This window comes from Myotis myotis, unplaced genomic scaffold (genome assembly GCF_014108235.1).
Source record: "Myotis myotis isolate mMyoMyo1 unplaced genomic scaffold, mMyoMyo1.p scaffold_m19_p_1, whole genome shotgun sequence".
Taxonomy (NCBI): domain Eukaryota; kingdom Metazoa; phylum Chordata; class Mammalia; order Chiroptera; family Vespertilionidae; genus Myotis; species Myotis myotis.
The window spans coordinates 123,279,472-123,304,585 of record NW_023416313.1 but is presented as its reverse complement, the minus strand read 5'-3'; the positions used below and the strand labels follow the sequence as shown (position 1 = coordinate 123,304,585).

Sequence of the window (25,114 nt, the reverse complement as noted above, 5' to 3'; positions counted from 1 at the left end):
TAAATTATTGAGAGCTTTCCACATTGCCAAGAATGGGACTACATTACCATGCAAACACGCTTAGCACTGCAAAATGTAAGCTTTCCTCTAGAGGCACATCTGTCAATCATACATAATTGCTTGTTGGTTTGGGAATGTGGAAAAACAAGTTAAAGTTACCAAGAGCTTTTTTGACATAGGCAAATTCATTTCAATTCTGACTTAATATAAAACTGGATTCAGTAGTCTCAAGGTAAAAGTCTCATCTTTTCTCACCCTTTAGATATTTCTCAGCATTAGTTCAGTCTCCTGTAAGAGTTTAGGATGAGTTTGTCTCCTATAATAGGCCATTTCACATTAAATGTATGTTAAAATAATATTGACCTTCCCAAAGTAAAACAAAATCTAGTATTTTGTTCTCAAAAGACTGAAACAGCATTAGATGTTGAAAATAGAGGGTTAATAACCTTGGTTTTTTTCTTACTGAGAAACTGTCCCTCTGGGAATTAGTCATCTACTCTAATAAAAGAGAAAAATGGTAATTGGCGTACGGCACTACCCTTTTCATTGGCTAATCAGGGCTATATGCAAATTAACTGCCAACTGAGATGGCAGTTAACTGCCAACAAAGATGGCGGCTAATTTGCATATGTAGGCACAATGCAGGGAGGTGAAAGGGAAAGCAGGAAGAAGCCCCCTGCCACTGACAGTGATCGGAAACCCAGGGGGGAGCTAAGAGCTGGGGGGCAGGGCAAAGGCGGCCCTGGGGCCGCCTTTGCCCTGCCCCCCAGCCATGATGGGAGAATCAGGTGCCCTTGCCGCCCTGGCCAGTGATAGCAGGAAGTAGGGGTGGAGCCAGCGATGGGAGCTGGGCACAGTCGAAGCTGGCGGTCCCGGGAGCTAGGGGTCCCTTGCCTGGGCCTAAAGCGGAGCCCACGATTGCAGGGCCGCTGCCACTGCGGGTCCCAGCTGCCCCGGCCGGAGGCCTAGGCCAGAGGCCTTAGGCCTGGGAAGGGGCGGAGCCTGCAATTGCGGGGAGCTGGGGGTCCCCTGCCCAGGCCTGACACCTCTGCCGGAGGCCTCAGGCCTGGTCAAGGGGCCGATCCGGTGATTGGTGATCGGAGGGTGATGAGGGTCAACTCCTCTGGCCAAGGCATCAGGCCTGGGCGGGGGATGGAGCCAGTGATCGGGGGGAGATGGGGGTTCCCTGTCCAAGCCTGACACCTCTGGCGGAGGCGTCAGGCCTGGGCAAGGGGCCGATCAGGAGATCGGAGGGTGATGGGGGTCTACGCCTCTGGCCGAGGCATCAGGCCTGGGCAAGGGGCAGAGCCAGCAATTGGAGGGGTCTGGGGGTCCCCTGCCCAGGCCTGATGCCTGGGCCAGAGGCATCAGGCCTGGGCTGGGGGCAGAACCAGTGATGGGGGGAAATGAGGGTCCCCTGCCCAGGCCTGACGCCTCTGTCAGAGGCATCAGGCCTGGGCAAGGGGCCGATCCTGCGATTGGAGGGTGATAGGGGTCAACTCCTGAGGGCTCCCAGTATGTGAGAGGGGGCAGGCTGAGCTGAGGGACACTCCCCCCCCCCCCCACCACCCAGTGCACGAATTTCGTGTACCGGGCCCCTAGTTTTTATATATCTAGCAATGAATGCAAGGTGCTGCCTACTCTCCTCAAAAGGGAGCCTGGATCCTTCAGCAATTCACTTTGTATAATTTGCCCACAGGTTAACCCACTCAGTCAGATATGTGTGTTTCATTTTACAATGGGTGAAAAAGTCAAGAATGTGAACATCAGGCTTTGTCTGGGAGTATCCAGATATCAAGGTTGGGCAAGTTGAGGAATGGATATGGTGTTAGGATCAAGACCAGAGATGAGTGAGGGGAGGGGATACTACTGACGGGAGGAGGGTTTGTGGGGAATACAAGGGTTATGGGAGAGAAGGGAATGCCAGAGCAAAGTGAGGAAAGCATAAACAATTTCACTAATGAGAATATGAATATGTGCATTTCATACATGGATGTGTAAACATAATCCACAGAGACCAGTGCCCTCAAATAAACCGCCTGTGCTATATTACCCTACATGTAAAAGTGAACCTCAATCTGCTTCTTCCCTTTGTCTACCTGAACAAATAAATTAAAAACCCTATAATTGGGAACAAGTATTTCACTCAAGTCTACAAGTAGGTTTAATATATTTCATCCAGAAAATAAACATCCGTTGAAGTAGGAAGCATATTAATAAAAAATGTGTAGTTTTGGGGAAAAATCAGATCTTTCAGTGTTACCAAAGTGAGACATCTTTGCTTAAATTCTGTGAAGAGTCCTATGTAGGTATTTGAGAAGATGCATGGATTTTCAGAGATGTCATCAGGATATGCTTTTTTTTTTTTTTTTTTTTTTTTGATGGTGTGCCTTTGTGACGTGGTTCCACAGTGACTTAGTGCCCATTAACCTTTTCTTCTCATCTGAAGGCACTTGTCAGGCACTGTGTTTTTCAACAATCTTTCTAAATGACCCAAATCATCTTCAACCCTAAATGTGCCAGGTCTTAAGCGACCTACCTGTATCCACTCTCTGTAGGAATCTTCTCCAGGTGTCCATCCATTCTCAGGGTAATTCAGGCGGGAGCGTTCTGAAGACCAGTTGGTGCTATACTGGGAAGAAGCTGTGATTTGGTCAGAATGAATCTCTCCCGATTCCATGCCCAGAGCTTCCATACATTTGAAATCTGAAAGGAGGGAAAAAAATGGCCCAAAGTCATCAAAACATAGGGCACCTGTGTTTCTTCTTCTTCTTTTTAATCTGAAAGACTAAAAATTTCATATTGTGTTCAAACAAAGTTTTACAAAAGATGACAGTAAAGAACTTATTAGAAGCTAGGACTCATGTATGCATTTTCGTGGCAATAATTTTTTTTTCTGTTTTGTTTGCCCATTTATTTTGTTTTATAGATTCTACATATAAGTGGAGTCACACGGTGTTTGTCTTTCTCTGTCTGATTTATTTCACTTAGTATAATATCTTCTAGGTCCATCCATTTTGTCATCAATGGTAAGATTTCATTCGTGTTATGGCTGAATAATATTACATTTTTCACATGTTCTCTTTGATTTATCTATTGATGGACACTCAGGTTCATGGAAATAATTTTTTTTTAATCCTCACCTGAGGATATATATTTCTTTTTTAAAAAAAGAAAGAGAGAGTAAGGGGGAGAGAGAGAGAAAATCATCGATGTGAGAGAGGAGAGAGAGAAACATAGATTGGTTGCCTCCTATATGCACCATGTCTGGGGATCAAAACCAAAATGTGCCCTGACCCAGAATCGAACCCACAACCTTTTGGTGTATGGGATGACAGTCCAACCAACTGAGCCACCAAGCCAGACCATGACAATAATCACTTAAAGCAATGCTATGATGACCTCATAGTGATTAAATATTTTTCCAACTGGACCTAGGTTGACAGGAATACTATTAGAAATTGGTAGGAAATATGGAAATTCCGATTTCTTTTCAAAGTTTAATGTATGTAGACATGTCACATGGGCACACACCAAAAATTGTGTTTCAATAAAATTTTACTATTGAATTATTTCTTACAGTATTTAATAAAGGTGAAAAAATTCTATGTCCATTTATAATCCATAGTCAGTGGACACTAGTCCTTAACTCTGTCTTTCAGAATCCTTGCAATTAGCACCCAAGCCACCTCTTCTGCATCTTTTAGTTCTCATGCTACCTGCTCCTGGCCTAGTCATGATTATTAAAATCACCAGTTTATTTTATTAAAACACAAAAGTATCTGTCAGGGGTAAATGCAGTATCATATGATCCCAAAGGGCACAACAGTTTAAGAGTTTTAGAGCATAAAATAATGCTAACAATGATGACCATGTATTCCACTAGGTCTCATACACTCAGTGAAAAAATAAAATATGAAATTGATATGACATATGATATTGGAAAATGAATCATTAATTTTAGGAAAATGTGAATCTAAGGCACTAAAGGAAAAAAAGCTTTAAAAATGAGCCATCCAGAAAATCTCAACTAACCAAAATTTTACATTTTTTGAATTTTCTATCACAATAGGTAAGGTTTTAAGGCATAAAAGGTTTTCATTCACTGGTTTTATACTTTTAAGGTTAGGTTTGTTATTTGCAATATAAAAATATTTATAGCACAAAAATACATGGATTAATTAATCAATTAAATTTCTTGGAGTTTAATTGGCCTTTTTATTTTCCATTAAGATCTGGTATAAAAGGTCTCCAAACACCTAGTCTTCTCCTTATCTTACTTTACAACCCGAAGCTAGAACTGATGAAACAATTTATTCATTGTTCTTCAGGTTTTTCCCCCCATTGGGCCCTTAAAAGCTGGAAAACACATAAACTTTGAGGAAGGGCAGAGTTATTTGAGTATTTTAATAAGATACAAACAGATATTCCTTATTCTTTCTTTTATGAAAAATTGTAACAGAAATTACATGCTTCTTTTACATGAATATCCACTTTCATTCACTTAAGAAAGAACAACATAACGGTTTCCGCAGACCAAACCATGGCACACCATCCATTCTATATGGCTGCCCTGTCAATGAACTCCACAGATTCGTCCTTATCATCCATGATGCATGTTTGTCCTTTTAGGAATCTTAGCCCAATACATATTTGAAGGTGCCAGGTAGGTGGCCTGGCATATTTCATTGTTTTAAAGCACTGTTTTTTGATTTCCCACTTTCTCCCATAATTTCAGAGGCTTATAAGCAACCACCTCATGTATAATTTTATTAAGAAAGCACACCAGATAATTCTTCCTATTGATATTCATAAAATCCACTTAAAAGAGAAAAATAAACAATTGGCAATCCAATTCATGAAACATTTCTTTATTGTTTCTTGCTACCCCTGGTGTGTGAGGAGGAATAACAAGGAGTATTTACCACAGGCTTTACAAGGTGAATGAACACTGACCTTTAGAGAGGCTGTTCTGCAGGACGCTGTAGTTTGCTGAGAAGCCTTCTTTTGCTATCGCACTGTCAGTATAAAAAACCATCGATAAAATGCCAGATGAGGAACGAACTCGACCTGGAGTTTTCTGTCCACAGTAACGTCCAATGTGAGGGCCAACTGGAAAGGGAGAAATGCAGAAAACATTAAAATATATTTTCTTCTAAAGCAGATGCAAGAATCCCCATTTGCAAACATGGGTTCCAGTGGAACCCAGTGTTTTCCCACACAAAGCGTCTTCCCTGGCTAATTGCTTTGCATTGAACATATCCGATCAGGTTTGTGGAGAGAATTTCCAAGTGTACTCAGAAGAGCAGTAGCAGATATCACCACATTCCCTGGGAAGCAAGTTGTGTTCATTAACAGAATCAAAATGCTTTCTTCACTTTCAAAGAATGAGATTTGGGCTGTTAAGTGGAACCTTGGAATTCATCTCCAGGACCAATTCGATGCTGTGGTGAACAAGGTCTCTTAGAGTTGCCTGTCCTCACTGCCCTGCCCTAGAAGGAGATCCTAAGGAAGGCCTATGTCCTGGGATCCTGGCTGGGATCAGGGTCTGATCCAACACTGTGTAACCCTGATTTCTTTCCTCATTCTATATTTTAATCGGGGAGCCCTATTATGACAAATATCAGTGACTTTGATAAAGGATCCTGTCCAACTCAGAACTTAATCTGAATACTAATTTACAATTGTGACAATTTAAAAATTTAGAAACTGTAGATACCAATCATTTATGCAAAATAGCAAGTTGTAATCAAAATGAAAGGAAAATACATCTTTCTGACTTCGGTCCTAGTTTTTCCCCTGACTGCGTTGCACTGGTGTCCAGCAGCCAAGAGCTTGACCCAGCAGCTATTTGACTGTGTGCACCAGGAAGAAAGTAGTCCCTGAGGCAGTCAAGTTTGGGAATGCTGATTGATTTGTGATAAAGTTAAATTGCTATTTGGCTTACACTGGCCACACCCTTGTTGACGTGCTTTTAGACAAATCTTGGCAATTAATAATTATAAATTGTCTTATGGATGGTGCAGGGCCATCTGGGTTTGGAGAATCTTTCCATTTCCCTGTCCAGATCAATAGCAAGACAAAAAAAAAAAAAAAGTATCATTTTCTCTAGGTTTTTTTCTTTGCACATATGGTAAAAATGTACCAGATGGTTTGGACTTAGAAAGACAGTCTGACAGGGACCATTTTACCCTCCAAGAAACCCATTATTTTGTGCATTTCAACTAAAAGTTATTGCTTTGTTCAAGAAAATACAGTAGGTGGACCTATCCCTGGCAGGATGAGCCTTCAACAGGGAAGAGGTGTTCCAAGTCCTGTATGTGCAGCTTGGATGCAGAAGGCTGTGGACGAGGGCTCAGAGAAACTCCAAGTGTGACTGAAAAAGCGAACCCCACAGAAGTGATCAGCCTGGAGTCCCACATATCAGCTGAGTTCTTAGGTTGGCAACTAATCTGAGAACCCTTCTTTTTAGAGTGTTCAGATTCTTGGCTAACAGGTTTTTAGTTCTTAGCCAATACTCTTGAAAAGAGAACAAAAAACACAAAGAAAAAGAAAAACAAAACCTAACCCCACGTAGTTTACATATTTGAGTTGGTACAAAAAGGTTATTTTATTCATTCAAAGCAATTGATTTGACAGGATTCAAAGAGAACAGACTATCAGCTGTCAGAGGGGAGAGGATGGAGGGCTGGGTGAGAAGGGTGAAGGGATTAAGCAAAGAAAAAAAAAGAAAGACTCATGTGGACATAGACAACAGTATGGTGATTTATAGAGGGAAGCGGGATGGAGGAGGTAGATGAGGGTAAAGAGGGGATAAATGGTGATGGAAGGAGACTTGACTTGGGTTGGTAAACACACAATATAATATACAGATGATGTATTGTAGAATTGTATGCCTGAAACCTGTATAATTTTATTTACCAACTAGAGGCCCGGTGCACAAAAATTTGTGCACTCGGGGGGGGTAGAGGGGGTCCCTCAGCCTGGCCTGTGCCCTCTCGCAGTCTGGGACCCCTCAGGAGATAACGACCTGCTGGCTTAGGCCTGCTCCCGGGTGGCAGAGGGCAGGCCCAATCCCTAGGTGCAGCCCCTGGTCGGGCTCAGAGCAGGGCCGATTGGGGGGTTGGAGCACCGCCCCCTGTCACACTCAAGGCAGGGTCGATAGGGAAGTTGCGGCGGCACCCCCTGTCACGCACAGAGCAGGGCAGATTAGGGGGTTGGGGTGCCGCCCTCTATCACCCACAGAGCAGAGCCAATCAGGGGGTTGGGGTGCCACCACTGTCACACACAGAGCAGGGCCCGTGGTGGTGGTGGGGGGGTTGGGGCGCCACTCTCTATCACCCACAGAGCAGGGCTGATCAGGGGGTTGAGGCGCTGCACCCTGTCACACACAGAGCAGGGCCGATCAGGGGGTTAGGGCACTGCACTCTGTCACACACAGAGCCGCAGGGCGATCAGGGGGTTTGGGCGCTGCCCCCTGTCACACTGATCCCAGTGCCGGGAGGCCTCTCGGCTCTGCTGATCCCGATGCTGGGAGGCATATTACCCTTTTACTATATAGAATAGTGGCCTGGTGCCTGGGTGGGGCTGGCTGGTTTGTCCTGATGGGTGTCCTGGATCAGGGTGGGAGTCCCCACTGGGGTGCCTGGCCAGTCTGGCTGAGGGGCTGAGGGCCGTTTTCAGGCTGACGGGTGACTGAAGCTCCCAACCACTCCTTTTTTTCTTTTTTTTTTCTTTTTTATTCTGGGCCAGCTTTTGCTGCTGAAAACAGGTTTCTGGCCTTTGTTTACAGTCTGTATTTGATACAATGTTGCGGTCCGGCTGGCTGAAGCCCGGCTGAGTAAAGCAGGTTTCTGGGGGTTTTTTAGCTTCTATATTTGCAACATAGTTGCTTAGAGTTGCAGCTGAGAGGCCGGCAAGTCAGGCGGGGAACGTTGGAGTCCTCCATCACTGAAGCAAGCAAGTCTCCCTGTTCGCATCAGCTGCCTGGCTGCCGGCCGCCATCTTGGCTGGGAGTTAATTTGCATATCTTCCTGATTAGCCAATGGGAAGGGTAGCGGTCATACGCCAATTACCATCTTTCTCTTTTATTAGATAGGATCTCATCCCAATAAGTTCAATAAAGAACACACCAAGAGTTTTCGGTCTATTGTAATCCCTCAGTCTTCAGCAAGCAAACATTGTGTGTATGTTTATATTGCTTTATTATGAAGGAAACAAGAAGGCTGACCCATTTAGGGGAATTGATAAAGATTATCTAGAATGTATCACATGGTCATAGGCAGTGGCTTTGCATCATGGGAAGAACATTTTGTTGCATTCCAAGTTGGCAGAAGAGAACATCTCAGAAGGTGAAACTTTTGCTGTTTTTATTTGTTTGTTTGTTTTTCTAGCTTTAATCCTGGCCTCAGATTCTTCTGTAAGTGCTAGTACTTTGCCAGATTTTCCTCATTCCGAAAGTGGCCCTACCACAATCCAACACTTTTTTCCTTTAGTATGGAGCAGGGGTGGGCAAACTTTTTGACTCGAGGGCCACAGTGGGTTCTTAAACTGGACCGGAGGGCCGGAACAAAAGCATGGATGGAGTGTTTGTGTGAACTAATATAAATTCAAAGTAAACATCATTACATAAAAGGGTACGGTCTTATTTTTTTTTTAGTCTTATTCATTTCAAATGGGATCTGGCCCGCGGGCCGTAGTTTGCCCATGGCTGGTATGGAGTGTAAAGTTGCCCATAACATATGCATAAAAATATCTAGCTAGAATATAAACTCAAGTATTTTTTTTCCTTAAAAAGAATCCCATTTCTGGTCTTTAGTCTTAATGGGAAGCTTAGAGTCCATTCATCCTCCCTCATTTAAATTGCATTATTGTGGTTTCATCACTTTCTTTTTCTTTAGTTTGTGGGCAAACTTTTACAGCCTTAATTGTTGGGGTCCTTCTCTGATCACCATGGTCACTGACCTTAGCAAGAATATAGGGCACAAGGGAAGTTGTAGTCACCCGCTTCAGCTCTGGCTGCTGATCCTCCCCCACCACTGTCACCCAGTTCCTCTGGAGAGGGTGGGGGTAGGGGAGTCTTTTTGAAGGAGCAAACAGAAGAGAACTTGTCTAGTGCAGACTCATAATTTAGAGTCTCCATGACTCACTGGTTTATAATGTGTATGGCATGCTGTGTAAATCTGCCTTCTGTCCTTTAGAACATTGCCCCAGACAGCAGAATACAACTCTCTACAGGAACCCTCAAGATATGAGAGTGAAAGGCTTTTTCGACTATAATACAAAGAAGTATTGAATTTTCCTGAACAACAGGGAGACCTTAGCCTAGCAAACTAATGCAATATTGATCTGAGGGAGAGTGGGTAAAGTACTCTTGTCCTTCTCAGGTTTGTGTGCATTTGTGTATTTACATGAACACAGAGACTAGATTTCCTTCTCCCATTCTTTTGGACTCAATGCCAAGGAGAAGAAAATTGTCACAAAAACAGAAGTATCATTCAAAAATTGAATTGTTGAAGAATTTAAGCGAGCAATATGGACTAAACTATCTCTTGAGGGAGAGTAGAACTGCTACAATTCCTAAAATCATTGATATCTTCTCAGGTGTGAAACCAATATAGTACTTGTATAGTTTAAAAGATATACCTGGAACTGGAAATGGTAGTACCTCATTCTTTGTATTTTCCCATTAATCTCTCCAATAATTACCACCCTACTTCAGAGTCAGACACTTTGGCTTTTTTCTACCTTTTTACTTTAAAAAAAAGGACAATGATCTAATCTAAAGAGGTCATTTTAAAATGAGGTATTTTGAATGAATGAATGAATAAATAAATAAATAATGGAATCATTTCAGAGAAGTGCAAGATAGGCTATGTATATTAGTCTTACAATAATGAACCTTTTGGTGGAGAATATCTAGACTTTGCAACTTTTCCCCAGAAAAACACTTACATTTATATTTTGGACTGTTTATATTTATGTGATTTATATTTTATATTTATAGTTTAGAAGGTTAATTTTAATTTAAAAGTAAATTTTTAAAAACAGAACTCAATTTAGCTTTTATGAAAGGTATTCCTAAAATCATCAATAATGCTTAGGATATAGGTAACAAGGATAGTCCCAGCTTCCCCCCCCCCCACCTCCCCGAAGGGGGCTGACTTCATCTGCATCCATGTGGTGTGAGTTAAGCATTCATACTTGGTTCCATGATTCAGCACAAGCATTTGTGGCATCAACCAGGCAGCATGCTTAGCTATATGTTTAAACTTCCTCAATTACTTCAGAGTTGCTACTTGTGAATCCACAGAGCTTCAGAGAGCATGATAGATGGAGATATGTGGTTCACAACATGCATGCCTTGGATTTCCAGTTTTGGAGTGAACTGCTTTTCTTCAAAGTCTATTTGAATCAATGGGTAGCTTTGAATTACTTAATCATCTAATTTAATGTTTGTGATAAAATGCAGCATAAAAACTACTTGGTGGTTAAAAGCCTTCAGCGCCTTCTGGTTGTTGTTTTTGGAAAGAATATCAAAGACTAAAAGCAATTTTGCTGGCAGAGAAACTGTATGTATTGAACTACTATGAAAAAATGTTTCTAGTGCCACTGACAGAAACTCAGGAGAGCACGCAGTCTCTCATTTTGGCTAAGAGAGTGAGCTGCTACGTTGGGATAAGATGGACAAGGCCAGGTAAACATTAACAAATATACAAACACAATTTTTTCCATTCCAAAGCCAGTTTTTTCTGGGATCAAGTCAAACTCACCATAGTTCAAAACATGGGTGAATTGCAAGGCTAACAACTCTCATTGTTAATTGTTCTTCCCTTCAACTCAGTGATTTTCCAAACCCAGAAAATTACTACTTTGAAAAACCTTTGACACTAATAACAATGTGTTTCTTTCTGAAAGTATTCTAAATAAGGTGGTTGATTGGACCTCTTTTTCAGATGTTAATTTAAATGTAAGTTCTAGAAAGAAAGGCTGCAAATTTGGGTTGTGAACAAATAAACCCTTTATTAAATGTTCCAACTATTATTACAATACTATTATAATATTGTTTTCCTAATTATTGGATTGAATACTTGGAAATCAATCAGTACTCTGTTTGGGAAAATCTCATTACTTAATGAAGGAGTTTCCTTAAGATCATCATAACCCTATTTATATGGTAACAGACTAAAGAAGCAGCTAAACTAATGTTAACTTATCCATGTATTCCAATGACAATATAAGCTTTCTTTAAACCCAGTTTTTCTCCTTTACTGTCTAGGAACAGGAACATAACTAAATTAAATTACACTGATAATTTTAATGTCATTTCAAAGACAAATTCTTTTACATTATACTTGTTCTCCATCTATAATTTATTTAAATACTGTTTCCTCCAAATTGATAATATCATAAAATAATATTTTATAAATGGTTTTATATGTCTAACTGCATGATTTGTAAGAACTTCCAAACTGCCCTTTCTGATTTGTATAGTGTATTCTCTAGAAAAATATTAATATTAAACTAGACTAAACACAAGACAAGCTATGCCATACAATGCAGCTGCAGCAAATTATTTGATGTTCTCTCCCGCTGTTTAGAATTTGGGTGTGTATTTTTGCCATTCTTCTTCTAATTCACAAGGATTTAAATGGAAAACTTTTCTTTAGGTGTCCACAGGGCTACCTCTCTGACCTCCCTCAAATCTTAGTTCAAATATCACTTTCTGTAGAAGGCCTAGTCTGACCATCCTATTTAAAAATTATTCCACACATTCCTCTCCCCTAACACTAGCACGTTTCATACCTTCATACTGTTCTATTTTTTCTTTCTTTCACTTTTTTCTTGTTTATAGAACTTCTCACCTTCTAACATTCCATACATATAATTCATTTATTTGTACTATGCCTTGTTTGTTGTCTCATTCCCCCACCCCTCAAATCTAAGCTCCACAAGGATAGTCATCTTTGATTGTTTTATTTACCAAGTGGCTAGAATAGTACCTGGGACAAGGCAGGTGCTCAATCAATATTTTAAAAGTGTATAATGAATTTAGATGATAGGGACAATGAATATGAAGAATATATTGAGGTGATTCAAGTTGCCAAAGATAAAAATTCACTAGAGAGTGGGCAAGGTCTGTCTAAATTAGAAATGTCCAAACATTCTCATTCCTCTTCTAAATTTTTAGTAGCATAATGGATGCTTATTTCACCCCTAAACTTTTACTAGTTATTTAACTTCTCTTAGGCTCATCATTGGTAAAATGAGTGGTTTGATTTAATTTATCTCTTAAGATATTCTCCTCTAACAGTCTATGAATTAATGACCAGTAGACAGGTCAATAAAATGAACAAAATACTTTAGTCAGGAAAAGTATATATTGGTTTTTAATTCTATCACAAAAAAATGTATGAGGTCTTGCATGATCATTCAGGGTCTCAGTTTCCTTATCTACAAAACGAAGGAGTTGAACTAATTACAAAGGCTGTTTGATCTCAAAGCTGCTCTGCATAGAATTATTGATTTCCTTCCTCCTTCTGAGCTATTTTTAAAAAATGATGCATGTATCATGACATGTGTCAAAGGATCCCATTACCCCGCCCCCCCTCAATGTCTTTCCCTTTTGGGGATTCTTCTTGCCCTTCTTACCATCAGGGAATCCATCCCAGATTTCTAGCCGGTCATAGCGACAGAACATGCCCCCAGGAGGATTTGAGTCAAGCTCTAGGTCAAAGCTTTCAAATTCCAGGATAATCTCTGACATCTTTGGTGCGAAGATAATATAAGTGCATTCAAGGCTGTTGGGATATTTTTCAGGGAATCCAGGGGATTTTATCACTCCACTAGGGCTTGTGTAGTTCTGGGAACACTCAGGACCTATGAACAAAAGAGAAAAAGGAGCAAAGTGAAAATCCCTTTAAATGACTTTATTAAGAAATAACCTGGGCAAAGACCACATATCTTTCTAATAAAAGCCGATCTTTGCAATCACTGTCCAAATCACTCAACCTTTTCATAGTACTACTAGGTATGAAAAGTCAAGTTCAGATTTATTGTCTTCACCTTAGTTTTCCATTTGTGTGGAGCAATTAAAAAACTTCTGCTGTTTAGAGAGAAAAAAATGACAAATATAAAATCACATGGGAACAATGAATGAGTAAGTACAGAAATCTCTTGACAGAGTCCTAGAGAAATAATTATAGCCCCTTCAAGCTTAAATCCTTAAATCTTGAAACTGACAGCCCTTTATTGGTGAAATGGAACATTTACAAAGGCGAGAGGGAGAATTCAATGGAGAGAGTTTGGGTTTCAGATTCCTACACCAGTGACTCAGTAACTTTGCCAGATGTGACCTCTACCTTTTTGACAAACTAGCTGTGAGAGGTAATTCGTACATGTACCCAGGGTGAGTGACTCATTCTGAGCGATGTTGACACAGGTGTGCTGGTAAAGTGTGGCTGCTAGTGAGAGCGCCATAACTGTGATTACAGGCCATGCTGCTAGAAGTCACCTAATATCAAGGTTGATATCCTAACCTTCCCCACAGTATCAGAGACAGTACTGTCTGCCATTCTAAAATTATATATATGAGTGTAATGTACATATTTTTAATGTGTGATTTTAATGACTATTCATTGATCAATACTTTACAGATTATGGTGATTTATAATTTAAATTGATCAAGCATATTCAGACATATATTAAGCTAACCTTATGACTACACAAATGACACAATTTCAATTCATGGCATCCAGCACTAAATAGGGTGGTCTTAAAAATGTATACACATACTTTGAATAATTATAAAGGCAGTGTTCACTAAAATGCATTTCATTTTCAAAATTGAGCTATCAGCTATTAAAGTGTGTATACATTTTGGGAGACTATGATATTGGGAATCCTTTAAAATTTTATTTCCAAGATGTAGGAACAGTGACCCTGGAGACCTCCAACTTCCTCCCTGGGACAAACAATATGTTGGCTAGGTCCTTGTAAGGCAAAGCAAAATCAGGGTTTAATGCCGGTACTGATATTTCTTCCTTCTTAGATAAAACTATCCAGTTGAGATTAAGATAAGTGAGAGAGAGAAAAAAATGACAGAAATAAAGGCATACTTTAAAAATAAAATATATTTCAATGCTTTCACTGTGTCCTTGTCTGTCAGATACCTTTGGAAGCTAGCTCAGGTTTTCTAAAGTATTTGACAAAAGCTGGGAAAATTCCATGTGGTGATGGAAGAGAACTTGATTGAGCACCAGAAGGTCTGAGTTCCAGTCCTGCCTTTTTACCACAAATCTGCCATGTAGCCTCAGTGGTCTCCTAACCTTTCTGTTCCTCAGAATCTTTGCATTGCAAATGGGAGGTAGACTTTGGGATTTGAAAAAATAAAATCCCATTAAACTTAAAAGATTCTATAATATCCTACTTCCTCCATCATACATATTTGTTTTAACATTTTCCTTATTCACAATTGCATAAATTTGCCACAGTTGAGCAAATACACCCCCAGAAAGGAGGTGGCAGGAGTGGGTTAAGGAATTCTGCAGTGAGTATACAAGCAAGGAACAGGAGGGAGGGCGAGCAGCACCCTATGCCTAGGAGCAAATGAGCTGCTGATACAAGGTGCATGCCCAGCACTGGAGCCAGTGAACACCATGCTTCTGACATTATCTGTAAAACTGAGAGTACTCTGTGTAGCTATAAGAGTGACATTTCATTGTTAATGGCAATAAAAATGGATGATAATAATAGCTAAGATACTCTCTTTGGAATAATTATTAAATATAGAAGCTTTTAATCAAATGACTTCAGTGACTCATCCCCCTCTTAGTAAATGTGGCCCTCTCCTTCATTGAGACCCATAGAAAATGACTACAGCTTTTTCCCTGCTTTGGGCCTGGATGACCCAGGCCAAGGGAAGGAAGGAAAGAGTGATACGTGGGTTGGCTTGGATTTCCCACAGAAATTTCTTTAGGTGAATGGGAATGATTTTAGGGCTGGTGGCTGAAGGTTTCAGCACCTGGGAAGAGATGTAGAAGGGAAACGGGGGGTACCTGGGGAGAGACATTGGGTTCCAGGATGGTTCTAAGAGGCATAGTGAGGGGGACAACGTCTTCTTGCATTTTTCAGCAATAACAATGTAGTTGGGAAAGGAAACATGCATGCATGAAGAAATTTGAAAATATTAAGAAAAAACATGGTAAGTGAAACATATTTATGTGGTATGAATACATTATGTATATATATGTATGTATTTATATGTAGGAGATAAGTTGGGTATATGTATAGGAAACAAAGTATATTAATTAGGAAGAGCTTCCTAAGAAAAATTCATTTAGACAAAGCTAGCTGCTTATATAAGTTAAGGGACATAAACCGAAGAGAGCAGGACTATGAATCCAGAAGGCATCAGGTTAATCCATAATCATTGCAACAATAAGTTCTTATTAGACACATCTTTAGTGCCAGGCAGTGGCTGCATGTTTTCCATTTCAACTGATGTTTACAACAAGCTTGTGCTAGATACTATTATCCATTTTTCAGATGAGGAATTGGAGGCTCTGAACATTCTCAAATAGTAAGTGGCAGAATTAAAATTCACATTCAGGTCTGCTGGACATTACCCAGTGCACTCTTCTGAGGCAGAAAGCCAGCTTGTGATCTGTGAGAGTAGGAGCTGGAGAAGGTCCTGAACAGGTGATGTTAAGCCTTGCACTTGACTCAACAGGACAATGAGGCTTGACTATGACCCATGGGAACTGCCATAGTCATTTTGAAGACTATGGCTTGAGGACTGTTTGAGAAAATGTATGTAGAATAAGAGAGGGTGGAGAGAACCACAGATTGGGCCTGTTTAGTTAGTGGCAATGGGCATGGAAAGGAAGTGTGACTCTGACATCTTAGGGTAAAAACTCCAAAGAACTAGAAGCTATATGGGATGTAGGGAGGCAAGAAGAAAAAATCAAAAAAGGCTTCCTGTTTTAAGGATGGTGCTGGAGAGCAGGACAGAGAAATAATGGTACATCTGAGACTAAGAGAGCGAAGGGAATGGAATTCTTTTGGAAGAAGATGAATAATTCTTAATGACATAGTAATAGATCTCTCTCTCTTTTCTCTTTCAACCATTTTCAGATCTTTGAGAACACTGAAATGGCTGTTCTCTCAGCCCCTTTGGTGGCACCATTTTTCTTTGTAGTGCCATGTGCAGGTAAGCAAATGTAGATATGTGTGTGCATATGTGTACAAAATGATTTAACACAACAAACGGCTTTCAATACAAGGAAATATGTACATATGTAATCATCTGTACATACTGATGTCATATTCATACTAAAGAGTTTCCAAGTATGTACTTAAATAAATGTCTGAAGTAAGTTCTCTTCATCTATCTACATTTCTATGGGGCAGTGCAGATATCTTTGAAATTTTAAGAAGTTGTATCAATGTTCCCAGAAACTCCTAATGACTCCTTTTCACTATTCTCAGTTGTTGCTGACCCAGAAGACCTTAGCCATTTGCCATTGGTATGGCTAGATTTGTTCTATTTTAAAAAGCTCTTTTGCCTATATTCTAGGACAATATATTCAAATCTTGAACTTCTGTCCCTAGATAGGTCCTCCACACATTAATGTTAAGGGAATAATTAAGTACAATAAATATAAGTGAAGTATGAATTTAATGCATCAAAAGATTCTATAGGCTGTTGGAAAAAACAGTGATATGTAGGTAAAGATATATTGTTTACAAATTGACTGATATGTGTCTTTAATTCCTAAAGGCTGGGAGACCGGATTTATCAGATCCTATCTCATCTCAATATATAGCATTGGAACAGAAGATTAGTAAGTAATTATATTGGAGGGGAAACTGGCATGCAATTCCTAAGGGGAATGCCATTGAAAGTGTTACTGCTCTATTTTTTCCAAGAGGTCTTTCCCCAACAATTCCCCCATTAATAGAAATCCTCCAATAGCTTTAGACACTCTAAAGCTAGTGGACTGCTTTGCTTTTCCTGGGAACCACCAGGTTTAAATTTTAGAATAAAATAAAAGAAACAGGCTATACATAACTTTAAGGCAACAGGACTGCATTTTTAATGGGGGAAAGAATTAAACTTCAACAGTAGATAAAACATATTTTAAGAAGAAATGACCTTAAAAGAGTTTAATGGAGTATATGCCTTATAAATGCCATATAAAACACATTAGAATCATGCAATTTTGATTAATGAAGTATTTTTTTTTTAAATTTAAATATACTTCCACCATATAGTGGATACTTTTCCTTTGTTTAAAATATTTCTAACATTTCTATAATGAGAATACATGATTTTTTTTTCAAAAGGATAATAGCATTTACTCCTTGTCTTTCTTTTCACTTTGTCTTTCATGAATCAAACAATCTTAATAAACATTTAGTTGTATTTTTTTACTCTACATTACTCACCTCTCTTGAAAATTTCATAACGTATGGAAAATCCTGCACCATGTGTCTCATAGTCAGAGACAAATTTGATGAAAAGAAATGGCCCTGAAGACACTATAGGAGAAGGGGCAATCTTTCCACAGAACTTTCCCCATAAACGTCCATTTTCATTTTCTCCATCAATGACTTCCACATAGTCATACCTGGCACAGAAACATGGAAGGAACCATTAGGTTAGCAAGAAGTACCCTTTTAATTTCAAAAATTGAGAAACCACTACTGTCCAGCATAGTCTGTCAGGACAAAAAGTCCTACCTGCACTCACCACTGTATTACAGGGAGGGGAGAATCTAGCAAAATGAAATAATTAAAATGGACTACATGATGTCTGTATACATCATCTGGCAATAAAGAACTATTAAGAATAATGGTGTCCATTATACTTGCAGACAATGTAGTTAAAGTAACTAATTAACAAGAAAAAGAGAAATCTCATGAGCACCATTCTCTCTTATTAAATTCTGTTCTTTTGTCTCTGGTGGTGTGGTGTCAATACATAATGCTATGCATTCTTTTCAAACTATGTAGTTCTTTTATGAATTCAAAATGTCTCCTTAGCTGGAGCTTTTCATGAACAATACTTTCTGTGAGCGAACCTCTAAACATATGGCCATAGAATAATAAAGAGATCCTTTACTGTTTAACCCAATTCCAGTAAATGCCAGACTTCTTAGGAAAACTCTGGTTCAAACACAGATCATCTTCTTCCAAAACTACACTTGAATTGCAGAATGTAATTTCTCCAAAGAAAAAAAGTCTATTTTAAAATAGCAAGTAATTTTGTTTATACCCATCAGCCTGAGCATTTAAAAGAATATTGTTGTTTAAAAAGGAAACATAACACATTTGGAAATACCAAAATGATGTGATGTTTAAAAATTCAGGCTTAATGATACACTAAGGAGACAAATGATAAAGGGAGTGGCAATAAAATATTATACTCTAAATATTGCACTAAGGTAACAGATATACTTGGACATTTTTCTCTCTAAAAGGTCTGAAAAACTATCTCCAATAAGCAAGAGTCCCCAGGAAAACAGAAAGATTTTCATTTGTTTGGAATTTTATATTTCTTAGTGTCTTGCTCTTTCTTATTACTTACCAAGTCACTAGGAAAGAAATAATCTGATTTGTCTTCCATTTTTCTTTAAGAACTGACATGAAAACATTACAATTCTTTCATTTAAAACCTTTATTTCTGTGTTTAACTTGGTTCAAAAGTCTTGGGATCTATTAATTTCAGTAATGGCTAAAATATGGCAGTAGCATAAACTGTATCTGGAAATTTAAAAGAGATCAATGCCATCTTTAACAATCCCTTTCAAACTGTCTAGGACACATTACTTATCTATATTATAAAAGGCCTCTGGCCCTAATGCTGAAACTACCAAAGACCGATGAGGGTGGGCTGGGCTTTATGTGTGGCAGGGTGCGGGGGGGGGGGGGGGGGGGGGGGTGGCGGATGGGCGGGGTGTGTGCAGGTGAGCAGGGCAGCGCGATTTTGCACACTGGGCTTCTAGTGTTTATATAAAGTCTTAGGAGACAACTGCAAAGATAATATCACAAGTTAAAGTGGACAGTTGAATGCTCTCTAAATTAAAAATGACACTATGCATCAGTTATAGTTGTGTGCCAGTTTTGTGTCTGCCCAGGAGAAAATCAAGTTGACATTGATGGAACTAAACATTAGCATGTGAATTATTGCATTAACTGCATTTCCTCTACTGCATCCCGTGTTTCCAGTAGCCCTTACTGGCCTGCCCGCATCACTGTCCCTTTGCAAAACTAGGAAAATACACAGAGCAATTGTTCCTTTCTCAGTACTTTTGGAGATGCTGTGCATTTTAAAAGAAGATGGAAAAGGAGAAGTAAAAGTGGAGAATGAGGAGGATGAAGAAAGCAATGAGGGTAAGGGTCGGGGTGCAGCTGGAAAGAACGGCAACTCTGCATTCAGTAAAGCCTCAAAGTTGGCATTTATGTTGTAATGCCTTTTATCTCCACTGCTTCATTGACTAGACAGGTCTGCATGTTTTGCCCATACTTGTGTATAATTGAATTATGATTTGAACTGTTGATTGTGTTTGTTTGGGTGACTGTGCATCTAGCTCTGCACTATAGGCTTTTTACTTGAATCCTGACATGATTTGAATACTAAGTGGCTAAATCCTAGTGCATTTTGCCTTCCAGCCACAAATAAGAAAGGTGAGCAGGCTTTTGGCAGAACTAAGGGCCTTTCTGTGAGAACACCTTTCTGCCAGGTGTGAGAGGACTTGCTAGCACTGTGCTAGGGAATTGAAGAGGGAACAAAGCTAGCACTTTAATTGACATATATATCTTCTAATAGGAAATAGGAGGCTCTCCTCGTGGCAACAGTAAAAACTATTTTTAAAAGGGAGAAAGGGACTACATACTCTTCCAGGCAAGAGATGTCATTATTAAACGCCAATTTTAAGGAATTGAATTATTCATGGATACAATAGTTACATGTATAAACTGGGACGGTGCTCTCATTTTAGCACTTCCCTTCAAAGAACCATCCAACAGGGCTCCTAAGAGCTGTATCACAAATAGCAGTTCATGTAACTATTCAGGAGGGTGTATTCGCACAAGTTGTAAAGGGTAGTGTTGCCAAAGAAGTTAGGAAAGCAGCTTGCCTCTCCCTCTGGAGTTGATACTAGTTCTATTCCCTAAGTTTCTTGCTGACAAACGTGGTGCCAGGAATGCAGCTAGTGTGCCAAGATCCCTCCGAGAGACTAAATGTGTCACCACAGCAACGCACCAAGTCTTCATTGGCCTGAGGCCCACAATCCTGAGTTTGCAAATTTTGCTCCTGCACAGACCCCTGCTCCATCCCCCTCCCTCGCCCCCAACCTGGCCACAGCACAGGGCTCAATTACTGCTGTCCCTTGGCAACCACTGCATTTCTTGGAATATCAAGCTCCCCATTCGCAAAGACAGAGACCTACAAAGGTGAAAATGGTGACACTTTTAAGGCCGTCGTTAGCAGCTGGAGTGGGAAATGGAAATTGTGTCTTGGGCATGTAATTACTAAGAGCTAGAGGAGGGCTTGGAAAATTGACTTGTCTCTTCCTTTGGAGCTCTGCTCCTAAAGAATGCTCTAGGTCAGTGGTCCGCAAACTGCGGCTCACGAGCCACATGCCGCTCTTTGGCCCCTTGAGTGTGGCTCTTCCACAAAATACTGACTTCTGCGCATGGGCCACGAAGTTTCAATTGCACTGTACATGCGCGCCCGCACATGGTATTTTGTGGAAGAGCCACACTCAAGGGGCCAAAGAGCTGCATGTGGCTCTCGAGCCGCAGTTTGCCGACCACTGACTAGGTGGCAAGGAAACCGCGTCTGTCTCAAGTGCACTACCCTTCTGCGAGGGCTCTCCCTGCTCTCAGTGTAAGCCTAATCCTGGGTCCCAGCTAGAAAAGCCCTTCCTCATACCTCATCCTCCCCATTACTGGAATGTAAACATCATGTGGATTTTTAAAATATTCAGAGGCTCCTCTCCTCTTTAGCCATCCTTCCATTTCTTTTCTTAAGCCTTCTACCTTAAAGTTTTTCCTTTCTGCACTAATAATGGCAAAGCAGCCTATATTTACTGGGGAGTAATGAAAAGATCTCTCAACCCAACCCTTTTACAATGAATTAAAAGCAACTTTCCCATGTTTTCTGTCTTGGGATGTGAAACGCTGGTGGCTTATCTCTGGAGTATCCCTAGCTTTAGAGTGCAAGTTCCTGAAGCTAAAGGCCTTTTTGCTTACATATCCCCCCCCCTCACCTTACTTGAGGGTGATGAAAACACTCTGCATCCGAAGAGTAACCACGAGTTAGGTTTCCCATAGGAATGACAAAGGAGTAAAGATTTCCTTCTAAGAATTCTTGAAAGGATTATCCAGAGATTATGTTTTCTTTTGGAAAGTTTGAATATGGTATTAGGAAAATGGCATAGCAGAGGGAAAAGTGATGGAAAATGAGAAATGTATTCAGTTACCAAAGAGTGGTTTCTGAGGCTCTCTAGGTAGGCAGTGTTGAATATACAAACAGCTCACTTTACTGAAGTGGGAGTTTCTCTTCTGGATGTCAGTGATCCCAGAACTCTCCACCCTGAAGCCTGTTAATAGGAAGAAAGCTAGTCCTCTGCAGGGTGTTGTCTGTGTAGTGAGCCACTGTACCAGGCCCCTCACAGCTTCTGAATGGCCTGGAATTATTAGGAAGGAGGAATTTAGGCGGTGTTATCTTTTTAATCTCCTTCCAAGAGACTCTATCCCCATGTGCATATATACATTAATAATGGAGAAATTGGATCCCTGACATCATAAACCAGAGCGAGAAATAATGTTGGCTAACATAATTTTCACCTGCAAAAATGTGTTTCTTTGGATGTTTGGTTTATTCTGCACAAGGCATTAATAGCTACCCCAATTGAACAATCTGTAAGGATTACTATGCTACTGTCCAAGAATCACCTTACATATTTTCCAGAGAAGAACAGATTTTTCTCTCAGACTATTAGAAAAATGATTTAGAAAGAAAAACACGTCGATGGAGCTAGGAGGAGCCAATTAGTTTACATCTGTGTTTTAGAGTGATTTTATATCTGATTCACCCCTAACAGTTCTGTTTTGCTTATGTTTTAAGCAAGATATATGAAAAGACTTAAAAGGTTCATAGCCTCTTGTTCAGCAAAAGCATTTTTTAGAAATATATTCTAAGGAAATAATATGGAATAATGTCAAATATTTATGCAAAAAACTTGCTTGATGCTTTAATAATGGGGGAAATAGAAATAAGGCAAACAGGAAGGAAACAAGAAAATGTATGTAAATTCAAATCATGGAATATTGTTCGGCCATTAAAAAGCATGCTCAATGAAAAATGTTTTATAACAGGAAAAATGCATATGCATATGTTCTCTCAAAATCAGAACATAAAATGCTATGTGCAGTACATTCTCAACTCATTCATGTGTAGAGAAAGAACTGAAAGGGAAAATGCTCAGCTGTTAGTAAGTGCTAATAAGCTTTTAATAATATCAGGGTAATGAAATTATCTTCATCAGCTATTTCTGAATTTTTCAAAATTTTTATAATGGACAAGTGCTTCTTTTTAATCAGATAAAAGTTATTTTGAAAAGCACTAACTACCTATATAGAAAGTAGAAAATCAGCACCTATTACCTACCTAAGAATTTTATATTTCTTGGTCAGAAAACGCTATCTTTTATGATGTTTTGTTTGTAAAGTAAATAAAAGGCTTTGCCTTTTTTCTGAGCAACTGAATCAATGAAATTGTGTAATTTTTTTTTTTAAGTACTGGAAAGTTAAAATAAAACAGATTTGATCTCATACTTTCTGAAATGCTGATAATAATACTTGCCATTTGTTCAGTAATTTTCATGTTACAAAGTGCTCTCAGCTGTATTATCTGACAGTCTTTACAGCAAGGATGTCAAACTCAAAGGCTAACAAGGGCCAAATAAACAAGGTTTAAGTTTATGTGGGCTGCAAAAAACCAAAAAACTTCAATTTTCATAGAAACATAGCTTTATTTCAATAGAGGGCTGAAATAAATGAGTAATTGTTAACATAAAATAATAGAACATTTTAATAAAAATTAATATTTTTTCTTGAACATTAACTTATCAGACACTGAATAACTACACAAATTAATGAGCGTAACACAAATGAACCTATTTTTCTTGTTCTCCGAAAGCGAAAATATTTCCTGTTGCATACACCAAACAAGTCAGCCCAAGACTAATGACGTAGCAATCGGCTACTAAAATATTCACTGCTAGTATTAGTGGAGAGAAATGGTGAGCCTGCACATAAGGCACTTAAGGGAAATGAATGCAACATGATTACTGTAATCCAGCCGTGGGCAAACTACAGCCCGCGGGCTGGATCCGGCCCATTTGAAACGAATAAAACTAAAAAAAAAAAGACCGTACCCTTTTATGTAATGATGTTTACTTTGAATTTATATTAGTTCACACAAACACTCCATCCATGCTTTTGTTCCAGCCCTCTGGTCCAGTTTAAGAACCCATTGTGGCCCTCGAGTCAAAAAGTTTGCCCACCCCTGCTGTAATCAGTCATTAGCAAACATTGTAGTTTGTTATTAATAATCCTATATAATAAAAAAGAAACATGCAAATTAACAGTCCCTCTGCTAGGCTCAAGCCATGCCCACAAGCCACACCCACAAAACAATCAGGAGCAAGTATGCAAATTAACCCAACTAAGGTGGCTGCCACAGAGCTGGAGTGAGCAGGAGGCTTGCATTGCCCCCGGCAATAGAGGAGTGCCCTGGCTGGCCCTGGGCTCTGCTCAAGGCTACAAAGTTTCAATTATAGAAGATAAATAAATCCCAGAAAAAAAAGGAAAAAAAGGAGAGGCTGGGAGCTTGGGCCGCTGAGGGGTGTGGCCAGCCTGAAAACTGCCATCAGCCCCCCACCCAGGCTGACCACACCCCCATGGGGTGAGGGTCCATCCTGGGGGGCTTGGCCAGCCTGAAAACAGCCATTAGCCTTTTACCTAGGCTGCCCAAGCACCCCATTGGGGACTCCCACCTTGAAGGGGGTGTGGCCAGCCTGAAAATGGCCCTCAGCCCCTCACCCAGGCTGGCCACACCCACATAGGGTGAGGGTCCCTGCTAGCCAGGCACCTTAGCGGCACCCCCACCCTGATCCAGAACACCATTTGGGGCAAATCAGCCAGCCCCCACCTGTGCACCAGGCCTCTATCCTATATAATAAAAGGGTTATATGCAAATTGACCCTAACAACAGAACAACAGGGAATGACTGGTCACTATGACACACACTGACCACCAGGGAGAAGATGCTCAATGCAGGAGCTATCCCCTGAAGGTCAGTACGCTCCCACATGGGGACCTCTGCTCAGCCACAAGCCAGGCTGCCAGCTTCCAGCACAGTGGTGGTGGTGGAAGCCTCTCCTGCCTCCTCAGCAGCGCTAAGGATGTCTGACTGCAGCTTAGGCCTGCTCCCCACTGGCAAGTGGACATCCCCCGAGGGCTCCCGGGCTGCCAGAGGGATGTCTGACTGCCAACTTAGGCCTGATCCCCCAGGGAGTGGGCCTAAGCCAGCAGGTGGACATCCCCCGAGGGGTCCCAGACTGTGAGAGGGCACAGGCCAGGCTGAGGGACCCCCTCCAAGTGCACAAATTTTTGTGCACTGAGCCTCTAGTTATGTATAACAGGATATTGTAAAAATTGTTGTGACATTTTTATTAAAATGTTTCTTATATACCTTTATATTGGCTGGGCCACAAAAATATTCATTGTGGGCTGCATGCAGCCCATGGGCTGAGAGTTTCACATGTTTGTTTTACAGGGATCCAGGAAGACAGTTATCAAGTGGTACCAGTCCAAAAGCCCAGACCTTGGGGAGCACTGGGTCAGAGACACATATGCAGGAAATAATGTGTATCCTTTCAACATTGCCTACTTTAGGCAAATTTGATTCCAATATTTGTTCCTGTCACTCCCTTGATACATATTTTTGGCAGATGAGGAATGAATATGGCCCTATCCTCATATATAAAAAGCCAGGGGCCCTCACAACTGAAACAACCAGAGGGAGAAATAGCAGGCTGCG

General features: G+C 40.3%; 1 protein-coding gene across 8 annotated transcripts in view; it reads right to left on the bottom strand.

The window, feature by feature from the left end:
• The window catches only part of NRP1 (neuropilin 1), a 183,185-nt gene that overhangs the window by 88,020 nt on the left and 70,051 nt on the right, over positions 1-25,114 (bottom strand). For all 8 annotated transcript variants that reach the window (XM_036350799.1, XM_036350761.1, XM_036350768.1 and 5 more), the window contains 4 exons: positions 17,449-17,630; positions 12,652-12,879; positions 4,957-5,112; positions 2,540-2,706 (listed from right to left, as the gene is read on the bottom strand). In XM_036350799.1, the coding sequence (XP_036206692.1) occupies positions 2,540-2,706; positions 4,957-5,112; positions 12,652-12,879; positions 17,449-17,630 (733 nt within the window). The remainder of the gene's footprint in view (positions 1-2,539; positions 2,707-4,956; positions 5,113-12,651; positions 12,880-17,448; positions 17,631-25,114) is intronic.